Here is a 17,077-nt window from a genome sequence, read left to right as displayed (position 1 = left end):
AAGACTCTTGGCATTTTTTAGAAAAATTAAGAAGTCAAAATAAGTGATGACACTATCCTGTTGACCATTGATGTATGCAATTTGTTTTCAGTCATTCCTAATGAAATTGGATTGGAATGGCTGGAAAGTCAGTTAGTAAAAACTGGTGTGTATGACCAGGATCGTATTAATGTATTTATTACTTTAATGGAGATAGTGTTGAAAAATAAATTTATATTTTTCAAAGGTCATTATTTCAAACAGAATACTGGGGTTGCAATGGGGGCTGCTTGTGCCCCCATTTATGCCAATTATATAATGTCCTTCTGGGAACAGGAATATGTGTTTACTAGTGATTATAGGAAATATATACAACAATATACCCGTTTTTTGGATGACATATTTGTAATTTGGGAGGGAGATGTTGACAGTATGAAGGCATTCATAGATTATATAAATTGTACAGTGGAATTTTTTAAGTTTACCTTTGAGTTTAGTAAAAGTGAATTGTCATACTTGGATGTAAAATTAAAAGTTGACCAGACTAGTAAATGCTTGACGTCTGGAATACATAGAAAATCAACTTTTTCGAATTCGTACTTGAATTACCAGAGCTGGAACCCTAACCAACAGAAAATAGTAAAAGGTCAAATGGTTAGGACAGCCAGAATGGTAAGTGAATATTAGGATTTTCTTAGTGAAGTGGAATTTATTAAGAGTATGTTTATTAAGTGTGGGTATCCAGTTACTGTATGTAACATTATTAGGGATGAAGTAATATATAAAATAAATAATGGGGGTTATAAGGCTATACTGACCAATAATAACAATGAAAGTATACAAATGAGTATGCAAACTGTAGTGGAAATAGAAAATGGTATGAGGAATGACAGAAATGAAATGAGTGAACAAATATTTTTTATAACTACATACAATTATGATGCCGATCATATAATCAACATTATACAAAATAATTGGAGATTGTTGAAATTGGATTGTAATGTATGGGATAAGTTATGGAAGGCTCCAAAAAATGTTTTTAGAAAAGGAAGGTCGTTCAAGCAATTATTAGAAATGGGAAGTCAGTCCAGTATTGAGAGTTCTAACACAAGTAGAGTTAAGGGTAGCTTTAAGTGTGGTAGATGTAGTACATGCAAGTACATCTTAGTCACTGGTGAAAAGAATTACCATGGGGGACATACCCATTCACATTTATGGGTATTTTGATTGTTATACTAAAATGTTGTATATATAGGAAAATATGTCCATTGTTCGGCCTTCTACATAAGGAAAACATGTAGAACCATTAGGGAAAGAATTAATTTGCATATATTAGACATCAGGCATATGAGGACTACTAATGCTTCGGTTAGGCATATTGAGCAATACCCGGGGCATGAATTTAAGTTTTACACAATACAGCATTTAAAGAAGGATAGACAGGGTGCAGTCTTGCACGTGCCCTTGGATATATGTGAAACGAAATGGCAACTGAGATTGGATGCCACGGTGTTTCTGGGTATTAATGATAACATAAGTATAATTCCAATTTTGAAATTAAAACATATTCTGGGGTGACATAATAAGTGCATTTTATAGATTTGGAAGTTCAGTATATATAACCATTAATGATTGGAAAGAGTGGCCTATGGTTTTAATATGCACATTCATGTGCACATTTATACTTTTTAATAAATATTTTTAACATTTTTAACAAGTACAATTTTAGTAAATACACAACAATAAGCAGAATTTGTTAAGTACGAATATTATTAAATATGTAAAGTTTTTCTAATATTTATGTGACAGGATGTATATATACATATATTTATCAACATTTAATTAATTTGTGGAAGTATAGTATTATGGTTAAGCATATGTATTTGATTTATTGTTAATTAATTAATTGGTTAATGGAATGTGTTAATTGGGGTTAGTTTTGGTTGTAATGTACATAAGTGAAGTGATTTCAAATGGTGATTGTTCTGAAGAAGTCTGTACATTAAAGACGAAACCTAGGTAAACTATCGTCAGTTTTCTTGTGCTTGGTGTGAATTGTGGCTCCTGATACTGGGTTGTGTTTGCTTGGTTCTTCATTTGGAATTATACAGTTTGTTGGAGAGTCGTTGATATTTGGTTGGTGTGGTTAACTCTGTAGGAACTAGCATAATATTCCCAGCTACCAATATATTTCTTACTTTACTCATCAAAAATGACACCATGTGAAAGAGTCTCTGAAGAAGCAAGGGCTTGAAAGGACTACAGTACAGTGAAAAGTTCTTCTGAAAAATAAAGATCATGTCAGTTGAGTGGCAACACGGTGCCAAAGTTATTCTTCATGCATCTTTTTTGAAAGGTATTCCTTACGCTAGATAAGCTTGGAAGCAGTCACATGAAAACATATTTGGAACAGTGGTATGGCAGTATCCAGGCAGAAAATACTGTCTGTTGACATTCTGAAGCACATCATAGGTAATTCAAGCAAAACTTTCTGTAAGTGGAGAGCAAATAAAAAAATGATGGCTGCTAATCATTTCACCTATTATGATAAAATGAGAATTGTCAAAATATGTGCATCAGCTGATGTGTTTGTCAAGGAAACAATGGGACTGGAAGTTTCTCCTTGCCCACAAGGCTATGTACTCTAGGAGTTAGTACATTTAGAAGTACAGAGGTATGGTGTGCCTACAAAAATGTTTTTATTTGTTAAATTTGATTATTTGTGATGTCAGCTATGCATTTTTGATGGTTGTAATTTTGTGTAAGATGGATTCTATGACTAACTATAGATCCCAAACAAAAATTAAATGTGCGAACAATGAATATCTGCTAAATAGAGAGACTGGGGGACACCACCTGGAAAGAAAATAGATAAATGAAAAGCAGTGTACATGGAATACAGAACAAAAGAATATTATTCATCTAAGTTTCAGAGAGTCTAGCTTCTTAATCAGCAATGCACACACTCTGCTATACATGCAAGATTTCTTGTCACCAAGCGCCTCTGGCAGACCTCTCTCACAGCAAGTTAAAAGCCATTTCTAAAATAGTTGTACTTAACATTGTTAGATCAAAATTTTGGGGCTACCAAAATGAAACGGAGTGACTCCAATCCTAAATAAGCACCAAGGAAGTAAGCAGGTAGAACAGCATACCATCATTTTGTTCCATTATTTTCTTTAATGTTACATGCAATTGGTCTCTGGAGGGAGGGGCCAAATATTATTCTGACTGAAATAAAATAAGAAAAGGAAAAACAAATGATTACTGGAACCAGAAGTACTGGAGGACCATTCTGGTTAAAACAATACAAGAACAGCATTCAAGTACATCCACGACCATTTCACCACTGCGTGTTGAGGAAATGCCTTTGGTTGCTTCCTGATTGACACTTGTGCACAGGGTCTTATCTCAAAGGCAAAGAGAGTCAAAGAAAGGGGACAGTTGTGCCTTTTATTTTAATAAAAAGACTCTGATAGTTTAGCTTGATATCTGAACTAAGAACTACCTAAATGTATTCAGCCTTGGTGCCTATTAAGTTAGGATTATCTAAGAACACAGTTATGAGGCCAGCATTTTTCACTACATTACCTATTGCAACTTTTGTTTGATTGATGTGAAAGTGTTTGCATTGCTCAATGCAAAATAATTTCTGGGGATTAAATGGATAGTTTTGCAGAAATACACCTTATTAAATAGTGCATATAATGGGGAAAGCTGAACTGGCCAAAAACTTCTTGCACGATTCTGGATTTTCAGCCAGTTCTTCAAAATTCAGTTTTCACTGCAAAGGTGTCTTCTTTTTACACACACTATAACAACTCCAGAGATAATTATTGGGAGTAAAGAGGTACAGCCCTGTACACTGGTGGTGCAAGAGGCTATGCCCTCATGAAAAAGAACATTTTGAAATCATTCAAGGAATGAACTAACAGTCTAGTTAGTAAAAAAACATATTTATATTCAACATTTTTAATGAGTTATGGAATTAATAAAAAAATATTCTTCCACTAAAATTACCTGTAAATTAATGAATGCTCTTAGGTGTGGTGAAAATCGTAAGTTAGGCAAAACACAAGACATGCTGAAGAATACCTTGTCTTTTGAAATCAAGTTAAATAGTGAGCATCTCAGAATTTAGAACTAGTTTATCAAGCTAATCATTCAAATTCATTTCTATGGAGCAAATACATTTGAGTAGCAAAAGGACATATGGAATGTGTCATGGTGACAGTTAAATGACTGCTGTGTTGACCATTTTTTTAAAGTTTTTATTAGATTTAATTGATCATGTCAATAATTGTATTTAGAAATTTGTAAGCATAAAACATATGAACATAAACAAACAAGAGCTATTTACTAGAATTTCTACTAACAATGAAGATTCCCCAAAAAATCCTGTACATTACAATTTATATGAGTATAGCCATTTTTATCAAGCAATTCCCTGAAATTTGTCCATGTATTTATAGCAGGAGGTAATTCTAGTAGATCTTGACTAAATGATGATAATTTCCAGGTGACATACTTCTTTTTCAATATCTGAGAATTATTCGAAGGAGGGTGTAGCTTCATTTTTCCAATCTTTGCTTATAACTTTCCTTGCAATTGATAAAATGATCCATAAAAGAGGGTCTTTCGTTCTTTTAAAAGAAACAGGAATAAGAGTATTAAAAAGAATGAATGAGTTACATAAAACAAAATTGCAAAATTAATGACTTAGATAAAACAAAACTGCCCCCAAATAAAGCCTGCAAAAAAGATTAATGTTATTCCAATAACGTGTTAAGTACAACACAATGAAAGAACATGTGTTGCCAATCTGCTTTAAGCTGCTGTTTATATCTCCAACAAACTTGCTTCTTTTTAAACATTAATTAAATTTTATAAGGTGTAAAGAAAGATCTATGCAAGAATTTCCAAGTAAAATGTTTCCATCTAAGAGAAAAAGGTGTATGTTTGGAAGATATTATATATGATTATTTTATCCTCTTCATCCAGAGGTCTGTTATTAATGTGAGTAAAATAGCTCCAATTGACATAGCAACTTTTTGTTTCTTTCCTCACCACTCTATATATATTTTGGATAAGAGAATCTCTCCCAGTGCATTTTGTTGCATTAATAGTGTTAAAATTCAATTCATTTTGGGATAAGATCTTTTCCCTTGGTTGCATTAACTTAATTTTACCTTCTACATATTGTCTGCAAGATTGTACATTCAACCACATATATTTACTTAAATCATATTTACTTATGATATAATCAACAGAATGCAGTTTTTCATTATTCATTAATTGAAATCGATATGTCAGATTTTCTTTAAATGTAATCATTTTGTCTAACTTTGAAGTGAAAATATTATTTTGAGTGTATGTTATAGGGAAAGAAGAAAAATCCATGCCTTATATATTGGATTTATATAAATTAAGTCTCTAAAGGTATTTAATATAGTAGAAATAAAATAAAAGTCAGTTGCATGGTGACTCATTTCTGAAAAGTAATCTTTTAGCAACCAATGTAAATTATTGTGTAGTATAAAATTATAATTAGAGTTTATGTCATGTTTAAATTTTATGAAAAGGCATCCTAGAAACTCCACCTGTGAAAATATTATTTGTCCAAAGAGATATTGTTTTTGTAACTGATGATAAAGAACATAATTCTAGATCTGGTAGTCCAAGCCCTCCTGCTGTCTAGTCCCTTATATTTATTTATTTAACATTTGTTTACTGGGAAAGTCCGACTTGGAACAAAGCTAATTTTCAGTGGAGGCTCAGGGAGAAATGCTCCAGATGCATGTCTTTGTAATGACATAATCATCATTGATCACTGATCATAATTATATGATGATTTAAGGCAATTCTTGATCTGTTGGGGAACCAAAGAAATTTTAAAATTAAAGCATTAAATTCTTTAATACGTTTCAGATGGAGGTAAAGGTAATGATTGATAAAATACTCACTTTGATTATAGATAGTCTCTCCTCCATTATAAAGTAAAATTTGTTCCATTTACTTGTTAGATTATTTTTTTCTGATTATGCTGTTAGTATATTTGTAATGCATTATAATATTGTTATACGTTATAATTATCCCTAAATAGTTAATTTTTCTCTCTTTGACAATGTATTTAATAATATATCATTTATCATATCAATAGTGGCATTTATGGGTAGTATTTTGGTTTTGTTATCAATAAAGGAAAGACCAGATTTTTGGGAACTCATCCATTGCCTTAAAAACATCAGAAAGGGAACTATCACTGTCACTAAGTGTCAGAAGAATGTCATCAGCAAATAACTGGATTTTATAAACCAAATTCAAATGTATGCTAATGCCTTTTATGTCTAAATTTGACCTAATAAAATTAGCAAAAGGTTACATAGAGTGAAAAGCAGGGGTAAAAGAGGACATCCTTGTTTTGTTCCCTTCAATTTTTGTATTCAATCAGAAGTAAAAGTACTATTTTAATGTATGCAAAACAATTGTCATAAAGATTTATAAGATGTGTAAAATCACTTGAAAAATTACATTCCTGTAAGACTAACAAAAGATATTTCCAATTCAGAGTCAAAACACTATTTTTATTTTTTATTTTATTTATTTTATTTTACATTTGTTGACCGGGCTAGTCTAGCTGGATACATGTCCATTTTCAGTAGAGGCCCGGGGAGAAAAGCTCCAAGAAACATACAAAAATTAATTAATATAGAAGTTATGACAGATCAATATATAAAAAAAACAGTAATTCTTACAAGTATATACGTAATTTTTTTTTAGTACAAATTATAATACTCGTAGTGATTAATAACATAAGCATTACTTCTGTAGAGGGTAATGTATAAGAGAGGGTGCATTATACATATATACATAAGTTTTAGATGCAATAACATAGTAAATTGAAACATTAAGGGAAGATTGTGAAGGATGTGGGATGAAAAATTAGTAAAAGGAAAAAGTTAGTCAAGGTTAGTACAGGAGCATAGCCAGTGTTTGTTGAGAAATGGTTTTAGATTCCTTTTGAAAAGTGAGAGAGAAGTCTGAGTGGTGAGTTCAGAGGGTAGTTGATTCCATAGTTTACCAGCAGAGTTAGAGAACAAGGAGTCACCTGCTGAGTTGTTAGATTTGGTCATATTGATCAGCAGTTTATTTGAGGAATGTATTATTTTAAGGGGTAATGAGGCTAGACAGTATTGGAGTGTTGTTGGGTTGATACAGGGTCTTGTGGGTTATTGTAAGTTGGTGAAATTGGAGCTGGTTAAGAAATTCTAGCCAGTCTAGTTGTTTTAGATTCAAACAGTGATGGGTTCTGAAAGGAGAGCCTGTAACAAATCTAGCAATATTATTATAGGATGTTGCTAGTTTGTTGAGGTTGTTTTTAGAGAGATTCGTGTATATACGAGAAGCATAGAGTAGAGTGGAGATTAAGTGAGTTCTGGCTATAGCAGTTTTGGCTACTGGTGTAAGAAAGGGTTTGATTCTATAAAGGGATCCTAGTTTTTTGTTAACTAATTTTATTGTGGTGTTTATGTGAGCATCAAAGTTGAGGTTGTTGTTGATTGTTATTCCTAAGAGTTTAGTGGTTGGGTCAGGAGAGATAAGAGTACCGTTGTTGGATGTGAGAGTGACATGTAAGGGGGTGGACTTTCAGGTGGGTGTAAAGAGTAACAGTTTACTTTTTTGGGGGTTTAAGAGGAGGCAGCAGTGTGAGAATCATTAATCAACAGTATTGAAAGCTTTTTGGGTAAGAGACTGAAGTTCAGATTGAGAAGTGGCAGGACAGATTATAGTAGAGTCATCTGCATATTGAATGCAGTTGATGTGTGGAATAGCTGTTTGAAGATCATTAATATAAATGGAAAATAGGAGTGGGCCTAATATGGAGCCCTGTGGGACACCGAGGGAGATAGGAAGGTGATTAGATAGTTTATTTTGCCAAAGTACAGCCTGCCGTCAGTTTTCTAGGTAGGATGTGAACCAATTCATAGATACAGGATCGAGTGAAAGGGAATTAAGTATGTGTAGAAGGAGTTGGTGGTTTACCATGTCAAAAGCCTTAGATAAATCAATGAAGACTGCAGAGGAAAGAATATTTTTGTTGCAGTTTTTGTTAATACAGTTTGTGAAGGCTAGCAGGACTGTGGTGGTACTGTGATAATGTCTGAATCCATGTTGACAGTTGGCAAGTAGGTTATTATGGAGTAGGTGGTTAAGTAGTTGCTTATGGATGCATTTTTCCATTATTTTTGCTAGAGGGGATAGTAAAACCACGGGGCGAAAGTTAGAGAAGTCATTCGAGTTCCCCCCTTTATGCAGTGGGATGATATTAGAAATTTTCCAGATAGATGGGATAGTTCCTTCACTTATGGTTCTATTTATCAGAATGGAAATGGGATAGGCAATGGCTTTAGCTCCTTTTTGCAGGAATTCTGCTGGGAGTTTGTCAGCTGAGGGGGTAGTAGGTTTTTGGAGAAGGGAGCAGATAAAGGAAGTAGACACAGGTTGTAAATAAAATGATGGGGGTGGGTTTGTTGTAGAAGAAGGCAGATTAGAGGTGTCAGGAGACAGATGGCTAGCAAGAGTTTGTATAGCGTCTGTGAAGAAAGAATTGAAGGCATTAGCTGTTTGTGTGGGATTTTCTGGGTTAGATCCTTGTGGCTTGGGTGTGATAAATTGGCCTGGGTAAAGAAGTTTGTTAATGCTAGTCCAAACAAAATTTTTGTGGTTCTTTGTGGGAGAATTGCTGTAATCGGAGGTAAAAGTACTTTTTGTCTAGCAGGATGGCTTTTTTTGTATTATTTCTATGTTGCCTAAAGGTTTGGTGATCTGTAGGATTCTTAGTAGTACACCATTTTGCCGAGGATTTGTTTCTGAGAAGGATTTTTTCCCCTAGTATTTTTAGAGAGGCAGGGGGCTGGTTTAGCTTTATTTCTAATAGAGCGTATTGAGGCGTGGTGGCCCACGATGGTTAAGAATGTGGAACTGAAGTATTCTACTGCTTCATTTAGGGGGAGAGATTTTAATGGTGACCAATTACATTGTTTGAGTTCTGTTTGGAAAAGTTCTGGGTTAAAGTACTTTTTGGTGTGTACTGTTCTGAAAGTGTTAGGGAAAGTTAGGTTGGTTTTATGTCTAATAATATAGATAAGTGAATGGTCACTTAGGTCATCTGGAAGGGTTTCTGCTGTACAAGTTTGATGAGGACTATTAGTAAGTATCCAGTCCAAGGTACTTTCTTTGTTATTGAGTCTATTTGTTCTGGTAGGGGAGTTAATAGTTTGTGAGAAGCCATAAAGGTTAATATGGGTGGTGGGGTTTGTATTACCACAGGAATTCCAATCAATATTAAAGTCTCCTAGGACTATGGTTTCTTGTGGGAGATTAATAGAAAGCCAGTTAAGGATATACTCGAGTGCACTAATGTTATTTCCTGGGGGAATATATATATATATATATATATATATATATATATATATATATATATATATATATATACACATGATATTTATGGCTTTACATGTGTTTACTTGAAATTTGGAGATAATTATTTCAGCATTATTGTCCAAAGGTGGGTTAAGATTAACAGTGCTAACTTGTAGCTCTGTTTTATAGAGGATTGCTATCCCTCCTCCCTTTTTGGCTGTGTGGTCTAGTCTAATAATACTGCAACCAGGTGGGGTGATTTCATTGTCTTTAATGGTAGGTTTTAGCCATGTTTCAGATAAACATAGGATGTCAAATAGGTGGGCATCTAGGAGGGCATGAACTTGAGCAATTTTGTTGCAAATACTGTGTATATTAAGATGTGCTATAGAGAGTGAGTTGGAAGGTTTGGTAGGTGGTAGGGTACTAGATTTGTATCGATTGCAGTTTGCAGTGGTAAAGGGTAGAGTTAGGGCCAGGGTTGGGATGAATGTCACCATCTAGTAGGGAGTGTAAAGTGTTTAGGCTGAAGAGGCTTGTAATAATACTCAAATAATTTTCTAGTTTTTAGGTTGGAGTACTTAATGTGTACTAGTCTGTGATATTTGGCTAGTAGGTAGCTGGGTTTGCAAATGAAGTTTAGGAAGTTAGGAGAGTTAGCTAATGTTGGTGTAGAAGTGTGTTTGGAGGGGAAGAGAAGGGTAGAATAAAGTGGTTGTTCATAGGAGGTTAAGAGATGGGTACTGGTTAGAGGAAGTAAGAGTGAGACCAAGATAAATAGTTGTAATTGGTATGGGATGATTAATATAGACATTATGTTGGTTTGTGAGGTTGGAGAAATTGGGAGGTACGTTTTATAATCAGGTTAATGTCTAGACTCATCAGTGTTAGATTCCCTTTTGTTTTGTTTACATAGTCAATTACTGTGATTATTCTTTTGATATTGTCATAAGTATTTCTTTTTAGAATAAAACCAGTTTGATTTTCATTAAACATGGAAGGTAGAATATATTTTAATCTATTATCATGAATTGCAATGAATAATTTATAATCTACATTTAAAAATGAAATTGGTCTGTACAAAGAGCTTTCAGTTGGATCTTTGTTAGTTTTTAAAATTGGGGAGATAAGACTATATTTCCAGGAGGTTGAAACTTTTAAATCTTTAACTATAGAAAAAAACTATGTGTAATATGTTTAAGGCTTCTTTAGGTAGTAACTTGTAGAGTTCTAATATAATTTGATCATTTCCTGGTGCCTTGTTAGATTTTAATTTGTTAATTTGAGTTGAAATTTCAGACATTGAGACAGGTTTATTGATTAATTCCACTTGGTCATCAAATAACTTTATATATATATATATATATATATATATATATATATATATATATATATATATATATATATATAGGTCTACTTCATTTCACTGAAACTCAGTTGCCTGCACACAATTTACTGAAAACTCATTTGACTGAAACTCATTTAGTTGAAAGTTATATATGGCCTTTTCCCCACTGTAGTGTGATCCTGGAGTTAGTATATATGCCCTAAGTCAGGGTTCAATCACAGTGAGTGAATATGAGTATCTTTATGTTGATGCCCCAATTATCAAAGTGATATTTGGGATACTGAAGCTACACAAAGATCAGTTGGACCCCCCCCCCATTTAGGCCAATTGTGGCAGCTAAAGGTTCAAAAACTGAGCCCTTAGCAACATACGTAAACAATTATTCAAAATTAGTACTACAACAAAGGCCATATATTTTAAAAGATTCATAGCACTGCTTGGAACTATTAAGAAGTGTGAATACATGTCAAGAATTTCTGTTTTTGGCAAATGATGTGGTAAATCTTTTCATAGTGATATCCATTGAGATAGGACTAGAATTGTTTGAGTGTAGTTTAACCCAGGATAGTCATATGAGTCAGACCACATTTAATTTACTGGTTGAATTGATGGAAGTGGTGCTAAGAAACAATTTTCTGTTCTTTGAAGGGGAATATTTTCGGCAAACCTCTGGTATCACAATGGGAGCCAAGTGTGCACCCATATTTGCAAACTTGGTATTGGCTGAATGGGAGTCAAGATATGTGTTCCCATCCCCATTTATGTCCAGAATATTAAGTTATTTAAGATTTTTGGACGATAAATTAATTTTATGAACAGGAAATCAGGGTGAATCTAGAGAATGTATTGAATGCTTGAATAGTTCTACAGAGTTTTTGAGATTTATATATAGGATTCACAATGAGGAAATGGACTATTTAGACATCCTCTTTAAAAAGAATGGTAGAACAAGTGACCTTTCTTCTAGCATTTTTAGGAAAAAGACCTATTCTAATATGCTTCTTCATTATGACAGTTGCCACCCTATCTATCAAAAAAGAAGTGTTGTAAAGGGGCAGATGGTCAGACTTTCTAGATTAGTTAGTGAAGATTTGAAATTTTTGGATGAAATGGTCATTCTTATAGGAATGTTCAAAGAAAGAGGTTATCCCCTCCATTTGTTGTTGTGAACAAGGAATGAGGTGATTAGAAATCAAGTAAAAAGGTTTGCCCCTATTTTGAGAGGAAATGCAAATAATGAAATATATGTTCATCAAAAGACTTATGGCAATGATGTCATGGTTTTGCAATATAATCAGGATGCCCCCTTTTTGGCTATGAGGTTGTGAATTCTATCGGATGGCATTTTTGATGTGGACTTGAAAAAGAAGTTAGGTTATAGACCTAAAATAGCATACGATGAAGGAAAAAGCATGAAAGAAATTTTAGAAAAGGATGACAAGAGAGAGATGAGGACCTATAACTTCAAAATGTATAAGCGTGGTGCCTGCAATACTTGCAGATTCATTAATGATGGCTCATGTGTGGCTTTAGAAACTTACAGTAGGAATCTGCAATATCCTGAGCAGTGTAACTATGACACTGGTGGTTTATGTCACTACCTGTACCACCTGTCCAGCTTTTTATGTGGGAAAAACCACCAGAAGATTGAGGGACAGAATTGTCAAACACAACAGGGACATTAAAAATAGAAAATTCCGCAGTGCACTATGCATGCATAGTGTAGATTACAACAATTTTAAAAAGTTTATATTTTTTGTTATTGACAGAGTTTCTGGAGATGTTAGAGAAGGGGACCCCAATTTGGAGATTGAAATAAAGGAAACAGAATGGCAGCTGCAGCTCAATGCCAAAGTGGAGCCAGGAATCAATGATAATATTTCCATTTCTAGTTTATTAAAGAAAAAAAGCAAATTTTATTTGAACACTATGATATGAATATTGATTCTTATTATTCACTATTATAAAAAATGTTGGCTGGCATTATATTTATACATTCCATATTTTATTATATACGACAGTAAACAACATTGCTTATGTACCAACAACTATTTGAGATGCACACTTTTAAGCTTAACTTTTAACTTAATTTAAATGCTGAAGTGTGTTTAAAAAATGTTTTATTATCTTTATGTTGTTGGCTGATGAAAGAAAATGGATCGTTAAAAAGTTTTATTCTTTAAAAATAGACAGGATTACGTGTATGTCTGTGACTTCAGCCTATAAAAGAGGGCTGTGTTAGCTGTTTAATTTGACTCTGAAGATGCCCGAATATTGATGGGTGAAAGCACTAAGTATTTTAACCGTTTTGTAGTTTGAATAAACGTGTCATTTTCATTCGACCACTTCATCGTGATATTGTTTGGTTTTACAATGTCGTATATATGTTTGTGTCATTATTAATGTAATGCTTCTATAAAACATCTTAATATGCACATTCACATACAGTCTTCAAGAAATGTACTCAAGAATATATCACAGTACATGCAGCATTATTTTGCTTTCCTTATTAAATGATAAAGAGCAACATTTCTGACAGACCTTAATGTAAATATAATATTCACCAAAGCTTTGGTTTACATGCTTTGCATAGCTTTTTTATCATTTGTCTTATGTAACAAACTATCCTGCTTTATATAACAGAAATGGTATGTCCATATGTTTATTTTTCATTCAAAAAAGATATCAAAACTAATAACCTACTATAGCATAGTGAATTATATTATTAAACTACAATGTTTTAACAGTACAATATACCTTAGATTTTAATTTAAGTTAGCCAGAAATCAGAGTTTAAGTATCTTATTGTATTCCCCATTCATAATCTTATGGTTTCATTGACTTTGTTCAGCTGAGAACATAGTGACATTTAAGCTAATGCATTATTCATAGGTTCCACCTATTATTTAAATGGACCTTCTAAAATTGTCCACCAATCAAAATTATAAGTCAACAGCCCTGATTTCACTGCTAATGCTTTTAAAACATGAATTGCCATTTGAAGCACAAGCCCCTTTTTAGTAAATAATTTCCTATTAATGGGAATAAGACAACTTAGAGACTTAGATATGTATAAACTAATGTAATCAAACTCAGCACAACAACTGACACACAGACACAAAGCAAGCGTTAGCTTAATGGTAACCAAAACAGAATGCAACACCACAGTGTAAATGTTGGTATAAGGGCTATATTTTTCTTTTAAATAAGGATTAAGACTAAAAGAGACTTTATAATGTTTTGTTATAACATATCAAGACAGTATTAATTGTTTATAAATAGGCACGTATAACATTAAAAGGTTAGGTTACCTTGTAATGGCAGACTTCTTGTTAATTTTTTAACTTGTGTTTATGTTGTAGAGGAGTATGAGATATTTTCCAGTAATGTTTAAAAAGATGACGATAAAGAAATAGACATTTATATAAGGAAAAAAGCAATCTTTATTACTTTATTTTCTTTATATATAAATTAAGAAACCAGTCATTTGTCTCTAATTTCTTCTTTTCATTTACCTTCCATCCATTTTCTCTGCTTGCCTCTTCAAGAATATAATGGACCAATTCATGTCTTTTGTTTGTTCTAATATTTTATCAGTTTTTAGATATGACAATGCAGGGTCCAGGTCTTCCAAGAGTTTAGTTTCATCTGAAAGTAAATCTTTAATCTGGCAGGAAACAGTTGATATACTCTTATTTGTTTTTACTAAATTTCTTTAATGACAGGAAGAAGTTTTCTTTTGAATATTACTGCTGCATTACAAAAAAAAGTTGCATCCATGTATTTTGAGTGGCGATTTAGCCCAGGCAGCCTTAAGAAGAATCTATGTGCTCTCTCTATTCTGAATGAGAGTGCTTCTGGCAAGTTTAAAATTTTAGGGAGCCAGGAAAATAAAAAAATTAATCATATTATTAGCTTCAGTTCTTTCAGGCAATCCAAACATGCGGATGTTATTCCTACAAGATCTGTTTCAAAGTCATCAATTTTGGTTAGGAGAAGAGTATTTTACTTAGAAACTCAATATTATTTTCATCCTCATTCAGTCTTCCTTCTATGTCATTTAAAAAATCTTCGATGTCTGATATCTGGGTCTTCTGCAGCTGCAGAGCTGTGTTGATTTGTTCCATTTGTTTGGAACAGTTCTGTTTAAAATCCTCAATTTTGGTTGTCCAATTTATCTAACTTAAGTGATAATTCTTGAATGTTAATAAAATGAGAGATGTGACCGATCATTAAAGGTCGACTAAACACACGTAAAACAATCCATCAAATAAAAACACAAAGTCGACCAACACAGCTGTAAGGAAAAACTAAAACATATATTTATTGTACAACAATAAAGAAGGCACTTTCACAGAGAACTGTGCTTCCTCAGACGTTCGTATAACAAATACATTTAAGATGCTTAAATCTAAAACCAACCAATAACAAACAAGCTATTAGTTTTTCCTTATAACCGTGTTGGTCAACTTTGTGTTTTTATTTGGTGAATTCTTGAATGTTAATTAGTACTGAATGAATCTCTTTAAGTACAGAATCTTGTTACGTTACCTTTGTATGACTCATTATATTGGATACAGTGATGAATATTTCCCATGAAAATTTGACAGGAAAATAATGGAATATATAAAAAAAAATATTTGATAGAATCCTCAAGCACTGCAAGATTTATCAAAATTCACTGAAGTTGTTTAGAATTGTTTAGAAATATAATTTCTTGTCAGAAATATATGTAGAAGTAGAGCAGGAGAAAAGTACTGCTACCCCAGTCGCATTCTGGCCATGGCTCTCCCCTCTGTTGACCTCCTTGACAGATTTTTCCTTTTTTTATATAATATACAAACCCGCAGAGTTGGCATGATTTGAGCACTTATCAAGGTGAGCGGCTTGTATGTGTTTGTGAAAATTAATTTTCTATAGCTTGCCTCCATGACTTGCATCAGATTTTAATCCTAACTAGTGAAACTGATGCTGCAAATATTATAGCTGAATCCTGATTTAAAACTTACAGATATATGCTTTGCATGCCATAGTACAGCATGCACTTAAGAACTGAAATTTTAAACTTGTGCTGTATGCATAGCTTCTCACATGTATTCTTCAAAATTTCAGAGTATGGATTGCAGTTTTGTGGTGATGATGATTTGTTACTCCTGGCTGTAGTAGTGCACGGTCAGAATTGTGAACTTTCTGTAAAAGTGAAGGATCAGAATTGTGCACTTTCCTGTAAAGTAGCTATCAATCTTATACTTACAATGTCATGCTATGCATCACCACATAACTTGACTTTCTTGATGCTGAGGACCTAAAATAGTGCCCTCTACAGGGTACGTATTATTTCAAATTCCATACAGGGCAATGGGATGCATTCTGATAGACTGTAATAGACAGCGAGATACAGAAAATGAGCAACTGTCTCATAAACAGTAAAACACAACTTTGAAAAGTCCACAAAAGTATTATATGAGCCAGGACTTTGTATCTTTAATCTGAGATATTATTCAAATATCTTTGATAAGTATAATGTTCTGTAGCACTTTGATAAATTTTTTTTGATTTATTAGTACACAATATGAAAGTTCTACCTCTGGGATATTCAGATGCTATTGTCTAAGCATACATGTCCTCTTGTGGTGTGAAATGACTAGTTAAGCTCTAGGCATTGCCTTTGAACTCAAAGTAGAAAACAAAATGACAGCTGCCACCACTAGTCTAAAAGCATTTTTCTAGTGCACTCTTGTAAGTTTCTGGACTATATTAGTAGTGGAACTGACTGCCTTCTTCTTCTTTTGGCTTTTCCAGGTTAGGGGTCGCCACAGCAGATCACCTGTCTGCTCATGATTGGCAGTGGAGTTTCATGGTGTCGAGTTGCCAGCCCAGTGCCCAACCTTCCACAGAAGGCACACATACATGCATGCACTCACGCCTAGGGCCAATTTAGAGTGCCCAATCCACCTACAGCATGCCTTTGGGATGTGGGAGGAAACCGAAGCACCTGGAGGAAATCCACGCCACCACAGGGAGGACATGCAGACTCCGCACAGAAGGCACCCCAGCCAAGGATCAAACTGGAGAACCTCTTGCTGTGAGGCGACAACTCTATCTGCTGAACCACCGTGGCTGCCAGAGTGGAACTGACTGCCTACACTTTGTATTTCTGCCAGGAATGATAACATGCATCCTTTTAGTTGCTATGCGGTCCAGCTGTGGGATGTTATTTTTTTTTTGTTTCATTCTCTTGACAGTCACAGTACATTGCTTACTTGTACTGGAGTAGCAAGTCACCCCCCCCCCCCCAAAATCAATGTTAGTAGTTGTGAATGCTTG

The 17,077-nt window shown here is 33.7% G+C and overlaps 1 protein-coding gene across 1 annotated transcript in view; it reads right to left on the bottom strand.

Annotated features, from left to right (window-relative positions):
* Positions 1 to 4,376: 4,376 nt before the first annotated feature.
* The window catches only part of CCHR1.PART0H19orf54 (chromosome chr1.part0 C19orf54 homolog), a 419,506-nt gene continuing 406,805 nt past the window's right edge, over positions 4,377 to 17,077 (bottom strand). Inside the window, exon 6 of the mRNA XM_044067269.1 lies at positions 4,377 to 4,622. Coding sequence (XP_043923204.1) covers positions 4,570 to 4,622 — 53 coding nt within the window. The 3' untranslated portion in view covers positions 4,377 to 4,569. The remainder of the gene's footprint in view (positions 4,623 to 17,077) is intronic.

Source organism: Protopterus annectens, chromosome 1.part0 (genome assembly GCF_019279795.1).
Source record: "Protopterus annectens isolate FY-2018-M chromosome 1.part0, PAN1.0, whole genome shotgun sequence".
Lineage (NCBI taxonomy): Eukaryota > Metazoa > Chordata > Ceratodontiformes > Protopteridae > Protopterus > Protopterus annectens.
The sequence above is the reverse complement of the archived record's forward strand: the minus strand, read 5'-3'. Positions and strand labels throughout refer to the sequence as shown.